We start from the raw sequence: 17734 nt of genomic DNA on the forward strand, positions 1-17734 counted from the left end.
TTTGGACAGTTTATAGGGAGGGAAACTCGATTCAAGAGTGGTGGATTGTTTTCTGGCTCCAGGCCTGGCGATCTTCCAGTATACTCCATAGAATCTCCATAGAATCTTCAAGCATTTAGTCATTATCAAGAATAGATTACTAGGGGCAGCTAGGAGGCGCAGTGGATAGAGCACAGGCCCTGGAGTCAGGAGGGCCTGAGTTCAAATTTGACCTCAGGTGCTTAATAATTACCTAGCTGTGTGGCCTTGGGCAAGCCACTTAACCCCATTATCTTGCAAGAACCTCCCCACCTCCCAAAAAACAAATAGATTACTAGAGGAATACAAAGTCAGGACTGTGTATCCATTATGTGCTTAATAACTGTTAATTGAAAGTGTTCTTTATAGTCTAACTATAATATCATGGACCCTTGATTCTGCCTTCCATAAGCAAGCACAGAACTTATTTTACTATAACTCTTTCTAGTCCTTACCCACAAAAACTCTTTGTCACCCAATTTGGCTTGCTAGAGTGAATGCCAGTTTTCACTTATTTTACCCCACTGCTTTCCTCTTAAGTTATGTTGATGATTTTTTGTTTTTTGTGTGACAATCATTTAATCATCTTTCCTCCCCCTCCCAGTAGAATCCTTCTTTGTGACAAAGATCCATTTTGGAAAGTATTCAGAGAAGCAAAACTGACTTAATACAGTAACAGCAGCTGACAGAATTTAGAATAATGCACACCCTAGTTCCCTGTCAGGATCCTGAGGCAGACCAAAGTTGATCATCACAAATAATCTGGGTTATTTGCCTTTTCAATTGTTTATTGATCTGAATGATGATTTTAATCATTCTGTGTATAAATCTTATAGTTCTCCATTCTTCATTCTTTATTAGTTCATACCAGCCATTCCATGTTTCTCTGAGTTTCTCAGGATACTACAATAATATTCCATTATATTTCTATAACACAAGCTATTTAGCCATTCTTATTTAAAGGTACTCACTTTGCTTTCAGTTTTTACTACCATAAAGAGTGCTGCTAGAGATATTTTAGTACATGTGTTACCTTTAAATCTTTGACTTCCTGGTGGTCTGTTCCATTTAATGGGATCCTTGGATCAAAGAGTAGGAACAAGTTAGTCTTTTTTTCTCTCACAATTTGAAATTATTTTCCATACTTGTCCAATTCCTAACTCCTCCAATAGTATTTTAATTTACCTGTCTTCCCACTACATTGGCAATACTGATTTTTAGTTTTATCATCTTTGACAATTTAGGAGAAAGATGAAAGATAGGAGGTTTGGACATTTATAAAGTTATAATTATTGATTTTTTGCATTAATTGCACATCTTTTTTGAAAACAAATAGTATACTTTGATTTAGTGAATGGGACATGACTTTTGGTCCTATTTTTTTGTCAATTCCTCATAAAACACCATGGATCTTATTTTTTTTCCCTCCAATTTAATTTTTTTTAAATTACAGGCAAAAGGTAGTTTTCAGCATTCATCCATTTACAAATTTATAAGTTTCACATTTTTCTACCACCCTCCCTTCCTTCCCTCCTCCCCATGGCAGCAGTCTGATAAAAATTGTACATATACATTCCTGTTTAACGTATTTCCATATTAGTCTTGTTGTAATAGAGGAATTAGAACTAAGGGGGAAAAAAAAACATGAGTAAGGAAGAAAAAACATAAAATAAGTTATAAATATATGATTTACTCTGCATTCAGACTTAATAGTTTTTTTCCCCAGATTTGGCTGACAGTTCCCATAACAGGTCTCTCAAGATTGTTGCTGATCATTGAACTTCTGAGAGGAGCTTCATCCATCATAGTTGACCGGAGATTTTTTTTTTTAACAAAATATTTTACCCCCATTAAACAGTTTTTCTTATTCTATTTATATTAATTTAATTTGGGCAAAAGTTTTTGAATTTTTGAATGGTTTGCCTTTCTGTTGAAATTTTCTGTCTTGTTTTGGTTATATATCTCCTTAGTTGTAATTTTCCCCTTGTTTTCTAGTTTTAACCTGTTTTAACTTTTTCCATGTAAATTATCCTTTTAAAACTTACTGATTCTCTACTGTTTTTTAAATCAGCACAGAGCCTCTTTTTAATTTTTGATTTTTTTTCTTTAAGGATTTATACTTTTGCTCACCACGTGAATCCATAAAGGAGTTTAAAATAATAAAGGGAAATTTTTTTTTTAAGTTTTAGATGTTTTAAAAGCTATTCCAGATTTTTAGGCAAATATAAAGGAACTGATCTGTTTCTTTTTATAGCTCTTCTACTCTTTCCTGACCACGAATTCTCATATTCACTTGCTCCCTTTTGAATCTTGTCTTTAGAATCTCTTAGCCCAGAACCATTTGAGTTTGGCTTTTGTCACTTCTCAGGTTTCAGTTTGATAAGGCTATAAGCCCTATTAAAGCCTGCTTCCCAGCACTGCCTTCAGGTGTTAGATCCTTGGCTTGTTGTGTCTTCCCTCTGTCACCCATCTGCCAAGAAAAAGGAATTGCAGGGGTGGTGTGGTGAAAAAAACATTGACTCTAGGATATGATAATCTGGGTTTGAATCTCAAGTTCTGCCCCTTAATATGTGGGTGATCTTGGACAAGATACTTAGCTTCTTTATATCACAGTTTTCTCATTGTAAATTGAAAAGGTTGGACTAGATGACTCCTGTGGTCTCTTCTAGTTCAAAATCTGTGATTCTATGAATTTTTCCATAGACTCCAGCCTAACCTGCAAAATAGTACCTCTTTTAATCTTGAATCTCAATGGCTTTTGGCCCATTTGAAGACCTACCTTCATTTCTTATTCCCTGGGCAAGAAACTCCCTTCCTTAATTGGCTGAAGATTGCTCAGATCCTAGGCTCCAGATATCCTATTAAGAGGCAGTCACTTCCATCACCAGGTCCTGTGAGATCTAAGCTGTTCTTAACCTGTTAAACTTTTTTTCTCATTGGTTTTCCTGAAGCAAACTTAGCAGCTGATAATTGCAACTAATTTTTCCCATTAAGGGAAGCCTGATATTTTTCAGTTGTTTCTTGTTCTTTGTAGAACTATGTGGCTAGTATGTAGAATCTACCTTCCTGTGCTATCTTCTTGCATAGGCCTTCAAAAACTTGACTTTTCAGAGTCTGTGACGCCCAGTTGGATGTCCCACCAAGTTCCTCTTTCTAGTTTTGCTCCAGGTTTAACACTCAGTTCATGGGTAGAAATGAGATAGCATGCAGTATTTTGTTTAATTCATAAGCCTGGTTCATATAACCTTCTCTATCCACTTCTCTGTGTTCTCAAGTTAATGACTCATTCTCATGTGCTCTCACTCTCCCAACTATCCCATGGATGGAGTGTTCCTAGAATCCATGTTACCAGTCGAAGAAAGACTCCCTTCCTCTCTCAAGTTATTTAATACTTATTAAGATAAAGAACAACTTGTCCCAATCTATTCTTATTCTTTCTTCCTGCCCAGTAAGGACATGTTAAAAAAATACATATTTAAACTAATACTTATTTAAATGAAATAGTTTGCTTTTTTATCAACAGGCGCATGCTTAATGGTTAGTACACATTATATAAATGTTTTTCTAAATTCAATTTGCTGGTCATCACTTAATATGTTGTCTAATATTTTTGATAATCTGTTTTACTGTACTTAAAATTAAAGTTCAAATTTGAATTATTGCTTTGAACAACTTATTTTTTCAGTTTTAAAAGTCCAGACTCAAATACAGATATCATTAGTTAAATATACTTAAAAGTATAAAGTTTCAGAAATTACAAATTTATAAGTTTCTCATTTTTCTACCACCCTCCCTTCCTTCCCTCTTCCCCATGGCAACAAACAATCTGATAAAAATTGTACATATACATTCCTGTTTAACAAAATTTTATTTCAGTCATCAAGAGTTTATCTTGCTATATGCTAGGCACTGTACTAGGTACAAGGGAGACAAATACAGAGAATGGGAGTCCCTTCAGTCAGCGACCTTCCATTCTATCTGTAGACACATCTACATATAGTTAGAAAATAAATAGTAGGTAGTTATAAATGTTTAATGTAGTCAAGAAAGATAATTAGAGGTCACCAGTTGGTTTCTTTTTTCATACCACTAATGAGCTAAAAGTGGTTTTCATAATTTAAAATAATATTTTGTGTTTTAAAATATGAAAACCATTCTTACGTCACTGGCCATATTTGGCCCTCAAACCATAGTCGATTCCTGTTGTTGAAGTGACTATTTTAGCTTTATCTTGAAAAGAGTTTCTGTGAGTTCAAGATGAGGAAGAAGTATACTTTGAACGTGAGAGAAAACAGTGTAAAGGAACAAAGATGGGAGATGGAGTGGGAGGAATAAAGAGGTCAGTTTGACTGTATTATAGAATATGGAAAAGGGAGGAGTATATAATAAGACCAGAAAGGGTGAGTCCAGGTTGTGAAGGACTTTAAAAACCAAACAAAGAATTTAATATTTTATCTCAGGCAATAGGGATCAAAGATTATTGTGTAGGGAGTGACTGCTTAAGGAAAATCACTTTGGCAGCAAGGTAAGTGGACAGATTGAAGTGGGGAAAGTCTTGAAGCATGAAGACCAATTAGGAAGCCACTGAAAAAATTTTGTTCAGAGATGATGAGGACTTGAACAAGATAGTGTGAGTAGAGAGAAGGGTTTAGGGATGAGAAATGTTGTGTAGGTAAAAATGACAAGATTTGGCAACCAGTTGAAAATGTTAGATTAGGGAAAAATAAGGAGTTGAGGATAATACTAAAGTTACAAGCCTGGAAGATTGGAAGAATAGTACATTTGACTGAGAAGTGGTCAAATAGGAAGAGAATCAAAAAAAGCAGTGTCTCCCTCCTCACCTTACCCCCCCAGAAACATAGAAAAGAGGATGTTTCATGATGTAAACTGGAACAGAGCAGTCCAAAAGGGTGAGGACTAAGGAAAAACCCATCAGATTTAGCAATTAGAGATAACTGGTAAATATGGAGAGTGCAGTTTCCTTTGAATGATCCAATTAGAAGTCATGGTAAAAAGGATTGAGGGGTGAAAGGAGAGGAAGTAGAGACAATTGTAGATGATTTCTTTCTGGAAATTTAACTGAGAAAGGGAGGAAAGATAAGACAATAACTTGAGAAGATGAGAGTATAAAGGTAAAGATTTTTTTTTTAAAGTTGTAAGATATGTGAGACTATCTGAAATCAATAAAAATGAACCAGTAGATAGGAAAGGGGGGGGGGTCAGTCTCATGGAGAAGACTAGAGGGAATGGGATTGATGGCTTGAATTTGCTAAAGTCACTTGGCAAGAAAGGACTACTTCATCAGACACTAGAGAAAAGGAGGGAAAAGGGTGTTTTGTGTTATAAAGGGGTTTTGAAATGAAGAAAAAGGGAGAAGGGGACCTTAGTGAACAGCCTCAGTTTTTCAGTAAAGAGACAGTGTCCTCAATTGAAAGAGTGAGAGGAGGTAGTGTGGGACACATTAGAGAAAAGGGTTGGAATAACTTATTTGGGTAGTCAATTTCTTTTCAGAAAGTATTTAATTCCTATCATGAATTCTGATAATGTAAATCTTATCAGAATTAGGTTTTGTGCAAAGGGATGCATCTTTTTCAAAATAAAATCCATATAGCCTTGCCATAGTTAACTGTGTACATGTATTCTTAAATTTCCCATTTCCTTTTCAATCCTGCCCCATGTGTTTCTTTAGTTTTTTCCTAGTTTCCTAATTCTGTCCTTTAACCATTTGAAGGTCCTTTCTCTTTTAAAAACAAAAACAAAACCTCCTCACCTTATCTTTTTAACCCCTAAATCCATTGTTTTATTGAACCTTTTTTTAATTAGCAAATTTCTAGAATTGCCCTTATCTCACCCCCCTCATTCCCTAGTAGTTAAATTTCTCTCCCTACCACTATATTAAAATTGCTCCGTCCAAGATCACTGATAATCTCTTTATTATTAAACCAGTGAATTTTTTTCCCCCTTCTTGCTGGCATTTCATAAGTCTCTAGCCATTTTTGATTCTCTCTTAAAACTCTTGAAACCCTTGATTTCCATTACTGTATGCTCATAATGCTATGCCCCCACTGAACAAACCTGTTTCTCTTTCCCTCTCTCTTTATCCTCATCCCCCTCCATAATGGATGTATCCCTCTAGGTTCTCTCCTTGGCCTTCTTTTCCTTTCCATCTAAATTCAGTCCATCAGTGAGCCTTTAAAAATCATTTAGCATATGCCAGACACAATACTAGATACCAGGGTATCTAGTCCCTGCCCTTAAGCACTTTACAGTTTAGCTAGGGAGACCACATGTACCTATATAGGACATATATTAAAATATATGGAAGGTAACTTGAGAGGAAAGGCCCTCTGGAGCACCTTGTTGAGTCAGGAATGACTTCATGTTGAAGATGGAGTTTGAGCTGAGTCTTGAAGGAAACTAGGAATTCCAAGAGGTGGAGATAATGAGAGGGTAATTTCTATATTTGGGAGACATACACATAGTGCCAGAGACAGGAGAGGAGGTAGCCCATGGTGATCTTGTCCATTTAATCTGATTTCAATTGTCACAAATCCCAAAATTATGTCTACCTTCTAACTTCTCCCCAGAGTTCTGTCCTCTAATTCTAAATTCTTGTTAGTCATCTCTACTTATATTACTTTCCAGCACCTCAAATTAATCTGTCCAGTATGAACAAAGTCTCAAAATTTGACCCTCCTCCTAACATCTCTACTTCTCTCAGTAGATGATCATTCTTTTAATGAACTCAGATTATAATCTTTTATTTCTAGGTGAGAAAGAGAGGAACAGTTATGTACCAAGTCTTTTCAGTACTATCTCTATTGTATTTCTCTTATTCTTTTCCTCTTTTCATTTTCATGGCAGAGTGGAAAGTATACATCTTTGGAGTAAGAGGACCTAAGTTCAAATTCTTTCTCTGTCTTTGGACAATCTTGTGACCTCAGTTATATCATCTGTTAAAAACAAGGGCTTGGCCTCTCAGATCTCCTTCACCTCTCTATCCTTGTATGGTCTTTTGACCTTAATTCAACCATTCATCTATTATCACCTAAATTACTATAACTTCTTAATTTGTTTTCTCACTTGCATGCATACTCTGTCTCTTGACACTTGACACTGCTGCCCCAGGGATTTTCTTAATGTATAGTATTATTGTATCATTTACTACTTCCTTAAGATCGTAATTTTTCCCTTTATTATTTTAAACTTATGTTTTTCCATGTGACAATTGGCAGGAGTTTTAATAATTATGTTTTGGTCCCCATGCTTAGGAAACCATGAAACTTGTGTGAGCTAGTCAGAGGGATTTAATCTGTTTTCTCTAGGTTGCAATCCCAGTATTCCTTTAAAAAATTTGTGTGGTTGATTAAAAAAAACCCAGAAACAGATGACTTTGAACATTAGTACAAATATTTAATTTCAATACATTAGTATCATGACACTATTTTGGTCATTCTTAAGTTACTGCCAGATTCTTTATTCATTCTCATTTAGTTTGTCTCATATGATTAATTTTTGCATTGTTTTACATGGACCTTGACAGATAACTTTGTATTTCTCTTGCTCCTCATTCTTAATTGCAGTGTGACATTCTGTTAAATTCAAGTTTCATATTGTAATGCATTTAGATTGTTTTATAATTATATTGTAATGAAAATCTTCTGAATATAGATAGGTCTTTTCAAATTTGTATTTTCAAAGTTTATATCCTTAGTTTCCTGTGCAAATCAGTGCCTTTGGATTCAATAAATTAGATAACTAGTAAAAAAAAGTCATTTGAATTAGAAGGGATCTTAGATATCGTCTAGATATCTAAATGTAGGGTTTACGAACTTTTTTTTTTTTTTTTTTTTAGTTTTTGCAAGGCAGTGGGGTTAAAGTGGCTTGTCCAAGGCCACACAGGTAATTATTAAGTGTCTGAGGCTGGATTTGAACTCAGCTACTCCTGACTCCAGGGCCAGTGCTCTATCCACTGAGCCACTTAGCTGCCCTTATGAACTTGTTTTTAAAAAATATTTTGATAACAATGTCAGTATGATTGGTTTCCTTTATAATGCTATATATTTATATAGCTATAAATGCTATAATGCATTTATAAAAGTATACTGAGAAGTTCATAGGCTTCATCAGATTAACAAAAGAGTATGATAAGCACAAAAGAAGGTTATCTAGTCCTTATCTGGTGTCAGCTTCTAATTAAGAAGAATTTAAATCAGAAGTTTAAAACAAACTATGTTATGTTTATTTTGTTTTGTAGAAAAACAATCCAGCTGTGGTTGTCATAGGCAACAATGGACAAATACATTATGATCATCAGAAGTAAGTGTTTATACATTGTTTCTGACTTCTGACTCTTTTTGTTACATGCACATCTCAAATTCATCATTTCCAAGAATAGGTATTTTTTTAACCTAAAATCTCTCCCTCTTTTGAGGGTACTGCCATCTTAAGCCACTCACTTTTACCACCTTGAGGTATCCTTAATATTCTTCCTCAGTCCAGTCAGTCAGTTGCCAGTTCTTATCTAATTTACCTCTTCTGTATTTCTAGCATCTGTCTTGTTTTCTCCACTTACCTTTTACTTGGACTATTTGCAATAGCCTTATTATTCATCTCTCCACAACTCAGATATCTCTCCTCTCCATGTTCTCTTCCAAAAAGCTATCAAAATTATATTCTAGTGCTTAGATCTGATCGTGTCACTCATGAACTCCCTATTATAATCTGGGATAAAATATAATGATACTTCTCATTACCATTTTATTAAAGTTTTTTAAAATTTGACTCCAACCCATCCTTACTCAACATTCATTTCCTTCATATACTCTGATGTCCAGTCAAACTGGACTATTACTCAGAAATGATATTCAATTTCTCTATCTTTGACTGGTCTGTCTCTTATATCCTCATATCTGGAGTACATCTTCATCTCTTGGAATTTCTACCTTTCTTCAAAGCTCAGATCAAATGCTATTTCCTACTTGAGGCCTTTCCTTATTTTATCCAAAGTGCTAAATTACTCTGTATTGACTTTCGTTATATCCTTATGTGTATACAAGTAGCCCCTCTTCTCCTCCCCTTCCATAAGCTTGAAGGCAAGAAATATGTAATTTTTTTTCTTCCTAGTGCTGCTCACATAATAAATATGTAATAAATGCTTGATTGCTTTGGTTTTTCAAATTTGGACAGCCCCAAAAAAAGAAATGGTGGCATTTTTGCTCCTCATATTTTTTTAAATAACAAAATTTCAATAAATGATTTGGGTTTGAAGTCCTCACTTTTGGGGCAGCTAGGTGGTGCAGTGCACAGAGCACTAGCCCTAGAGTCAGGAGGTCCTGAGTTCAAATCCAGCCTCAGACACTTAATAATTACCTAGCTGTGTGGCCTTGGGCACATCACTTAACCTCATTGCCCATTGCCTTGCCCAAAAAAACCCCAAACAAACCCCAAAACAAATAAAATCCTCATTTTTCTCCCCCAAAGATTTTATTTAAGTTTTACAATTTTTCCCCTAATCTTGCTTCCCTCCCCCCAACTCCCACAGAAGGCAATATGCCAGTCTATATACATTGTTTTCCATGATATCCATATTGAATGTGATGAGAGAGAAATCATATCCTTAAGAAAAATAAAGTCTAAGAGATAGCAAAATTACATAATAAGATAATTTTTTTTTCTAAATTGAAGGTAATAGTCTTTAGTCTCTATTCAAACTCCACAATTCTTTCAGTGGATACAGATGGTATTTTCCATTGCAGATAGCCCAGAACTGTCCCTGAGATTGTTGCACTGATGGAATGATCAAGTCCATCAAGGTTGATCATCACCCCCCTTGTTGCTGTTAGGCTGTACTGTGTTGTTCTGGTTCTGCTCATCTCCCTCAGCATCAGTTCATGCAAATCCCTCCATGCTTCCCTGAATTCCCATTCCTCTTAGTTGCTAAAAGAACAATAGTGTTGGGGCGGCTAGGTGGCGCAGTGAGTAGAGCACTGGCCTTGGGGTCAGGAGTACCTGGGTTCAAATCCGACCTCAGACACTTAATAATTACCTAGCTGTGTGGCCTTGGGCAAGCCACTTAACCCCATTGCCTTGAAAAATCTAAAAAAAAAAAAAAAGCCCAATAGTGTTCCATGGCATACATATATCAATTTGTTAAGCCACTCCCCAATTGATGGACATTTACTTGGATTTCCAATTCTTTGCCACCACAAATAGAGCTGCTATGAATATTTTTGTACAAGTGATGTTTTTACCCTTTTTCATCATCTCTTCAGGGTATAGACCCAATATTGGTATTGCTGGATCAAAAGTACACATTTTTGTGGCCCTTTGGGCGAAGTTCCAAATTTCTCTCCAGAAAGGTTGCATGACTTCACAGCTCCACCAACAAGGTATTAGTGTCCCAGATTTCCCACATCCCTTCCAACATTGATCATTGTCCTTTCTGGTCATATTGGCCAGTCAGAGAGATGTGATGGGGTACCTCAGAGTTGCTTTAATTTGCATTTCTCTAATAAGTAGTGATTTAGAGCAATTTTTCTTATGACCATGGATTGTTTTGATTTCCTCATCTGTAAATTGCCTTTGCATGTCCTTTGACCATTTGTCAAATGGGGAGTGGCTTGTTTTTTTTAAAAATTTGACTCAGTTCTCTGTATATTTTAGAAATGAGTCCTTTGTTAGAAACATTAGTTGTAAAGATTGTTTCCTAGTTTACTACATTTCTTTTGATCTTGGTTACAGTGGTTTTGTCTGTGCAAAAGCTTTTTAATTTAATGTAATCAAATCATCTAGTTTGTTTTTAGTGATATTCTCTATCTCTTCCTTGGTCATAAACTGCTTTCCTTTCCATAGATCTGACAGGTAAACTACTTCTTGATTTTCTAGTTTGCATATAATATTGTTTTTTAATGTCTAAATCTTGTGTCCAGGATAATCATATAATCATTTCCTGCTATTGCACCTAGTCTATTCCACTGGTCCAGCACTCTCATTTCTTAGCCAATACCAGACAGTTTTGATGGCTGCTGCTTTTTAATATAATATTAGATCTGGTAGGGCTAAGCCACCTTCTTTTGCACATTTTTTCATTGAATCCCTGGACATTCTGGTCTTTTTTTTTCCCTCTGAATTTACTTACAAATTTTTTCTAATTCATTAAAGTAATTTTTTTGGAATTTTGATTGGCAGGGCACTAAAAAAGGTTGTTTACTTTTGGTAGAATTCTCATTTTTATTATATTAGTTCAACCTATCCATGAGCAGTTGATGTTTGCCCAGTTATTTAAATCTGATTTTACTTGTGTGAGAAGCATTTTGTATTTGTTTTCAGAAAGTTTTTGAGTCTGCCTTGGCAAATAATATACCAGGTATTTTATATTGTCTGTGGTTAGCTTTGAATGGGATTTCTCTTTCTAGCTCTTCCTACTGTATCTTGCTAGTCATATATAGAAAAGTTGAGAAAAATCCTCACTTTTGTCATTCAATTCTAAGTTATAATGGTGAATTACCTCAGTTTGTAAACATAAAACCTTCGTATTTTTTAATATAACTCTTAGCAATAATATGTCATCTTTAGATATTTAGATTTGTTGCAATTTTTAATAGTTCCTTGTAATAAGATTAGGCTGATAGTCATATGTTTTGCTTTAATCCTCCAAAGGATATTGGCAAAAATATTGTTATGGCTATAAATCTAGACTTTAAACCAAAGTGATCAGTAAAACAGTATAATACTACATTTAGTCTTTTAAAAATGCTTTTTAAAAAATCCTAATCTTGGGGGCGGCTAGGTGGCACAGTGGATAAAGCACTAGCCCTGGAGTCAGGAGTACCTGGGTTCAAATCCGGTCTCAGACACTTAATAATTACCTAGCTATGTGGCCTTGGGCAAGCCACTTAACCTCGTTTGCCTTGCAAAAAAAAAAACCTAAAAAAAAATTCTAATCTTAAATTCCAAAAATGATCATTTTTCCATCTACAAAATGAGCATTAAAAAAGGTTACATATGTATGTGAAAGTGCATTTCTTCTTTAAAAATATATAGTAAATTCAGCGTATTACTTTCAAAGTTGTCCTGCTTGTTTGTGCCTCCTTCTGAATGTCTTCTTTGTACTTTTTAAAATGTTTCAAAGGCTCTTCTCTTGTTTTCTTTTTTTGATTTACCATAGATAACCTCACTTACCTAACCCCATTAGACTAAACCTGGGAAAAATCTTATTGTAAAATATAAGCATCTTCAAGCAAAACATATGCACATAGTTGCCATGTCCAAAAAAGTATATCCCATTCCTTACCCAAAAAGTATATCCCATTCCTTACCTTGAGTCTCTCTCTCTCCTCTTTGTCTCAAGGTGGGTAATTTGCTCTGTAGAAGGTCCTCTAGAGATATTTTTGGTGGTTGTTTTTGTCAGTTTTTATTTTCTTCATTTTCCTAAATGTCGTTCTATAAACTTTTCTTGGACTGATTTATTGCAATCTGTGTAAATTCATACTTCTCCAGGATTTCATGGAATTGCCTTTCATTATTTCTTTCTCTATAATATTGTTTCATCGCAATTTCTTCAGCAATTCTCCATTTGATGAATATTCTTTTAAGTTCATTTTTAAAATTTTTTCCCCCTTTCAATCTTCACTCAGGATCAGGAAATTTTTCATGTTTGAGGATTTTTTTTTTCTCCCTTTTATCAATCTCTTTAATCCCATTCTCAAGCTCACCTGTTTCCTTTTTGAGTTTGATGTGTTTCTGTACCAAACGCTCTGTGTGTGTGTGGTGTGTGTGTGTGTATATACATGTATAAGTGCACAAGCATATATTCTTGATTCCTCATCGATTTTCACTCATTTCTGTTATAATAATTAGCAAATTGGGTCAGCTAGGTAGTGCAGTGGATAGAGCACCGGCCCTGGAGTCAGGAGGACCTGCGTTCAAATGCAGCCTCAGATACTTAAAAATTACCTTTGTGACCTTGGGTAAGTCACTTAACCCCATTGCCTTGCAAAAACAAACAAACAAGACAAATAAAAAAGCAAAAAAAATTTCCACTATTTTTCTTCATTTTCCCCATATATTTTTATTTATTTATTTCATTAAATATGTGTAAAAATACTTTTTGCATTCTTTCTAATTTTGAGTTTCAATTTCTTTCCTTCCCTTCCTCTTCTGCCCCTTCTTTGAGAAGGCAAGCAATTTTATATAGATTATACATATGGTGTCATGCAAAACATATTTCCATATTAGCTACATTGTGAAAGAAAAGAGACCCTCCCAAAAAAAACCCGAAAACAAAACAACAAACAAGAAAAATAAAGGAAGTAGGGAAAGCATGCTTCAGTCTTAGCATTCAGACTCCCATCATTTTCTGTAGGTGGATAGCATTTTTCATCCTATAGTTTTACAGTTACTGTGTACAATGGTTTACTTACTGTACTTTGCATCAGTTCATATGATTCTTCCCAGGTTTCTGAAACCATCTTGCTTGTTATTTCTTAATGGTATAATGGTATCAAAATCATATGACATTTGTTTAGCCATTTCCCAATTAATGTATATCCCTCAATTTCTAATTCTTTGCCACCACAAAACGATCTGCCAAAAATAGTTTTGTACATATAGGTCCTTATATTCTTTTCTTTGACCCCCCCAACTTCCTTCTTTCTCACTAATGTATTTCTCCTTTTACCCTTTCTTTTTTTCCCTTTTCATGCCCTCAGAACAAAACCAGCAAAACTAGGATCCCCAGGATCTCTGGGGATTTTTGTATTGTGTTGTTTTTGTTTTCATTTTTTCACTTTAATTCCCTTTGAAGACATTAAGATTCTAAAGGAATTGCTTATTTCTTCTCTCTTATTAGAATATTAGCATTTCAAAATTACGCAGCTCCTTCCAATTTCTCAAATAAATTTGCCTTTCTTGATTTCTCTTAAGTCTTGTGTTTGTATTTCATAGCACCTACTCTGCAAAAATGCTTTTTTTTTCCTATTTTACTGAAATAGAAAACAGGATTATATTCAGATTTGAAGGCAAATTATTTATGATGATAAGTTTACACATTTTGTGTTTTTTAAATATTATATTCCAAGATCTCTAGTTTTTAGAGAAGCTTCCAGGTCTTGTGTAACCTGCTCTTTCTTTTTACTTGAACTTCTTTCTGAATGTTTGGTGCTGTCTTTCTCTTTAATGTGGAAACTCTGGATTTTGTGTGTGACTTTCTTGGGTTGTGTTCAATTTTTTTTTCCTTTCAGAAAGTGATTTATAGAGTCTTTTCATTTTTACTTTGCCCTATTGTTCTAATAGATCTGACCCATTTTTTATATATGATTTAGGAAAATATGGTATCCAGGCCCTTTATTTTTTGTTAAATCATGGTTTACAGGAAATCTGATTCTCAAATTGTTTCTTTGTTCTGTTTCCAGGTCAGTTTATAGTAGATATCTTACATTTTCTAATGTAAAAAAAATCTTTTCATTTTATGCTAATATTTCTTGTTGATTCAGTGGAATCATTGATTTCTTATTGGTCTATTCTAATTTTTCAGGGTTTGAGATAGGTTTACTGCTTTCTGTTCTATTTATTTTCCTTCCAATTCTAATTTCAATTCCAATTTTAATTTCATTTTTTGTCTCTTGCTTCATTTCCTATAGGGAGTCATGTAGTCTGTGTAGAAAGTTCACTTTTTTTCTTTGAGTCTTTTTGCAGGTTTTATGAAATTATTCTCTACTAGGTTGGATTTTGGGGTATCTCTGGATCCATTATAATTTTTGGGGGGGAGGTCTGTAACTTGTTACTCTTCAACCTTAGTTCTAAATTGAGGTTTTTATGCCAGAGCCAAGCTGTGCCCTGCCCTGCAGTTTTTGGAATAGTTAGCCCTACTTGGTCTCGAACTGCACTATTGGAATTCTTATATGCACCTCCACTTCTTTCAAGTTGATTCTTTACTTCTAAGATCTTTGAGTTTCAGAATACTGGGTCTTCAGTGTATGGCATCTCAGGACAAAGTCCTGGGGATCTTAGATCTTAGATCCTCTGCATCTGAGCTCTCTCCAATTCAGTGGACCAGCTGCTGCCATTCTTTTTTTAGTTTTTGCAAGGCAGTAGGGTTAAGTGGCTTGTCCAAGGCCACACAGCTAGGTGATTATTAAGTGTCTGAGGCCAGATTTGAACTCAGCTACTCCTGACTCCAGGGTTGGTGCCCTATCCACTATGCCATCTAGCCTCCCCAGCTGCTGCCAGTCTTACTAATTTCTAAGTTACCTTGATTGGTTTCAGACCACTCATTCACTGCCTTAAGATAAAGAGTCCTGTAGGATTTATGTGTCTGGTCAGTCTCTGGTCACCCTAAGGTCATCTTGGGAGGAATGAAACCTTTTTTTCCCTGGCTACTTTTTCTGCAATTCTGGAGTGGATAAAATCATTTATTGAGGTTTTTCTTAGGGTAGCTTAAAGACTGTACAGTTTGGTGTTATTTTTAGGGTTTTGCTGTAGTAGATGGATAGTGTGCCTCCATTCAGACAACTATCTTATAGGGATCTACATCAGGTCTTAAGGCTGACTTATTATTATAGGGCTGGTGCTCTATCCACTGCACCTCCTAGCTGCCCCAAGGCTGACTTATTTAAGAATTACTAAACTTATTAAAATACAAATGGCAGTGTGAATTTAGTATCTGGGCATTTGGGAGTTTAAGATTCTTTTTCTTGGTTTCCAATTTATCTATTGAACTATAAAGGCATGGCTTGTTTGTAGTCATTATGCAGTAACACTAATATTGCACAAAAGTTTTCTCATAAGGAGAAATTTATATTAGAAACTTTAATTTTTACCTTTTAAAGGGTCTAATTTCTAGTGTCTCGACTTTGTTATAATGAGTCTTTTCTCTATTTGCACACAAATCATTTTTGCTGATCATTTTTAAAGATGAAGTTTTCTTTATCTCTTTTTCCATACTGCAGTGATGGTGCTAGTCAAGCTTTGTCAAGTTGCCAGAGGGACTTTCGTAATAAGCCATATCCTGTCCGGGCAAAGATTACATATTACCAGAGAACATTGACAGTAAGTAATGACATTTAACAATGATAGTATTCATAGTTGTCATAGATGGTTACATTTAACATTTACTGTCACTTTCTGTACATTTTCATTTTAACCTCATGATAACCCCATAAGATAGGTAGCACAGATATTTTTATCCCTGTTGTATAGATGAGGAAACTGAGACTAAGAGACTTGCTTATAATCACTTCACCTGTAAATATTGGAGGCAGGATTTGAACCCAGCTTTTCCTGAATCACATGTTAGGGATGACACGAACAGCTGCTTAGGACATTACTTCCTCTATATCAGGTCCTTCATAAGAATGAAAAGATCTGCATTGGTAGCCATTTACATAATACATCATGTTAGTATAAAACAGTAATAACTGCCTCCAAAGTTTTGTGTAATATGACCATCAAATGTGCAACCTAACTAATATCTCTTTATGATGATTTTTTTTTTAATTTTGGACTCTGCTTAGAAAGATTCAGTTATTTGTGATTCTGTACTTGAAAATATCAAAATTAATTCAAAATTTTATTCTTAGATCATTTTCTTCCTATGATACCAAGAATCACTTTGCCTACTCCCTGGCTTTAACACAAAATCAGCATGAATCAACACTAGTTATATGGCTTAAACTTGCTTAACCTGCCTAAGACCAACATTAGGAAGTTGGTTTTATTTCTTTTTAGCATCTACAAAGCATCTAAGAAGTCTGGTAAACCAATTTACCTCCTTTGGTTCCCTTTTTTCCTATTTTCACCCTGTGTACTAGAGTTCTGAAAATTGGAACTGAAAGTGGTTTAGCTTGAAGAAGATAGTGTGGGGAGACATGATAGCTCCCCAGGTATTTGAAAGACCTTCTTGTGAAAGAGGTATACGATTTGTTCTGCCGGGTCTCAGAAAGTGGAATTAGAGTAGAAATCATAGAAGCAAATTTGGAACATTCCTATTTATAAAGAAATCCTTGCTTACATTGAGCCTAAAAGTTCAGCTTTTCAAGATGAAGTAGGTTCTCCTACTTGGATTCTTACTACTGACTTGTCCAAGAGGTTGAATTAGTTTATCTCATGGCCTTTGAGGTTCCAACCAATGCTGAGAGATTATGTAAATCAGAACTTTTTTTTTTTTTTTGCAAGGCAAATGGAGTTAAGTGGCTTGTCCAAGGCCACACAGCTAGGTAATTTTTAAGTGTCTAAGGTCAGATTTGAACTCAGGTCCTCTTAACTCCAGGACCTGTGCTCTATCCGCTGCGCCACCTAGCCGCCCCCAATCAGAGAACCCTTTTGAAAAATAATTAATTACTCTCTATTGGCTCATAATTAGAGGATGGCAGCAATAGAACATTAAGCCCAAAGTAATGCTTTGAATTTAGTGTATTACATATCTGAAAAACTTGGGCCTTCCCTGGAAATTACACTCACTTCAGTTTTATAATCACTGTATATCTTATATGACTTCAGATCATCTGTGTGCTACACTCAGATGAAAAGGTCATGATCACCAACAATAGCAAGTCACAATCACTAAGACTGAGACCTTAAAGGTAAGTTAAAGGAAGATAATATTAGAATATCTATTTGTTTTTTATCTGAAAAAAAAAAGGATATTAAATTTTGCTAATATATAAATATATTGACTGACACAGGTATCCTTAATCCGTATTTTAGATGTTCTGGT

The 17734-nt window shown here is 35.0% G+C and overlaps 1 protein-coding gene across 1 annotated transcript in view; it reads left to right on the forward strand.

Moving 5' to 3' along the window:
- Positions 1–17734, forward strand: part of LMAN1 (lectin, mannose binding 1) — a 44568-nt gene that overhangs the window by 9274 nt on the left and 17560 nt on the right. The window contains exons 4-5 of the mRNA XM_074208516.1: positions 8276–8337; positions 15969–16068. Of these exons, the coding sequence (XP_074064617.1) occupies positions 8276–8337; positions 15969–16068 (162 nt within the window). The remainder of the gene's footprint in view (positions 1–8275; positions 8338–15968; positions 16069–17734) is intronic.

Source organism: Macrotis lagotis, chromosome X (assembly GCF_037893015.1).
Source record: "Macrotis lagotis isolate mMagLag1 chromosome X, bilby.v1.9.chrom.fasta, whole genome shotgun sequence".
Lineage (NCBI taxonomy): Eukaryota > Metazoa > Chordata > Mammalia > Peramelemorphia > Peramelidae > Macrotis > Macrotis lagotis.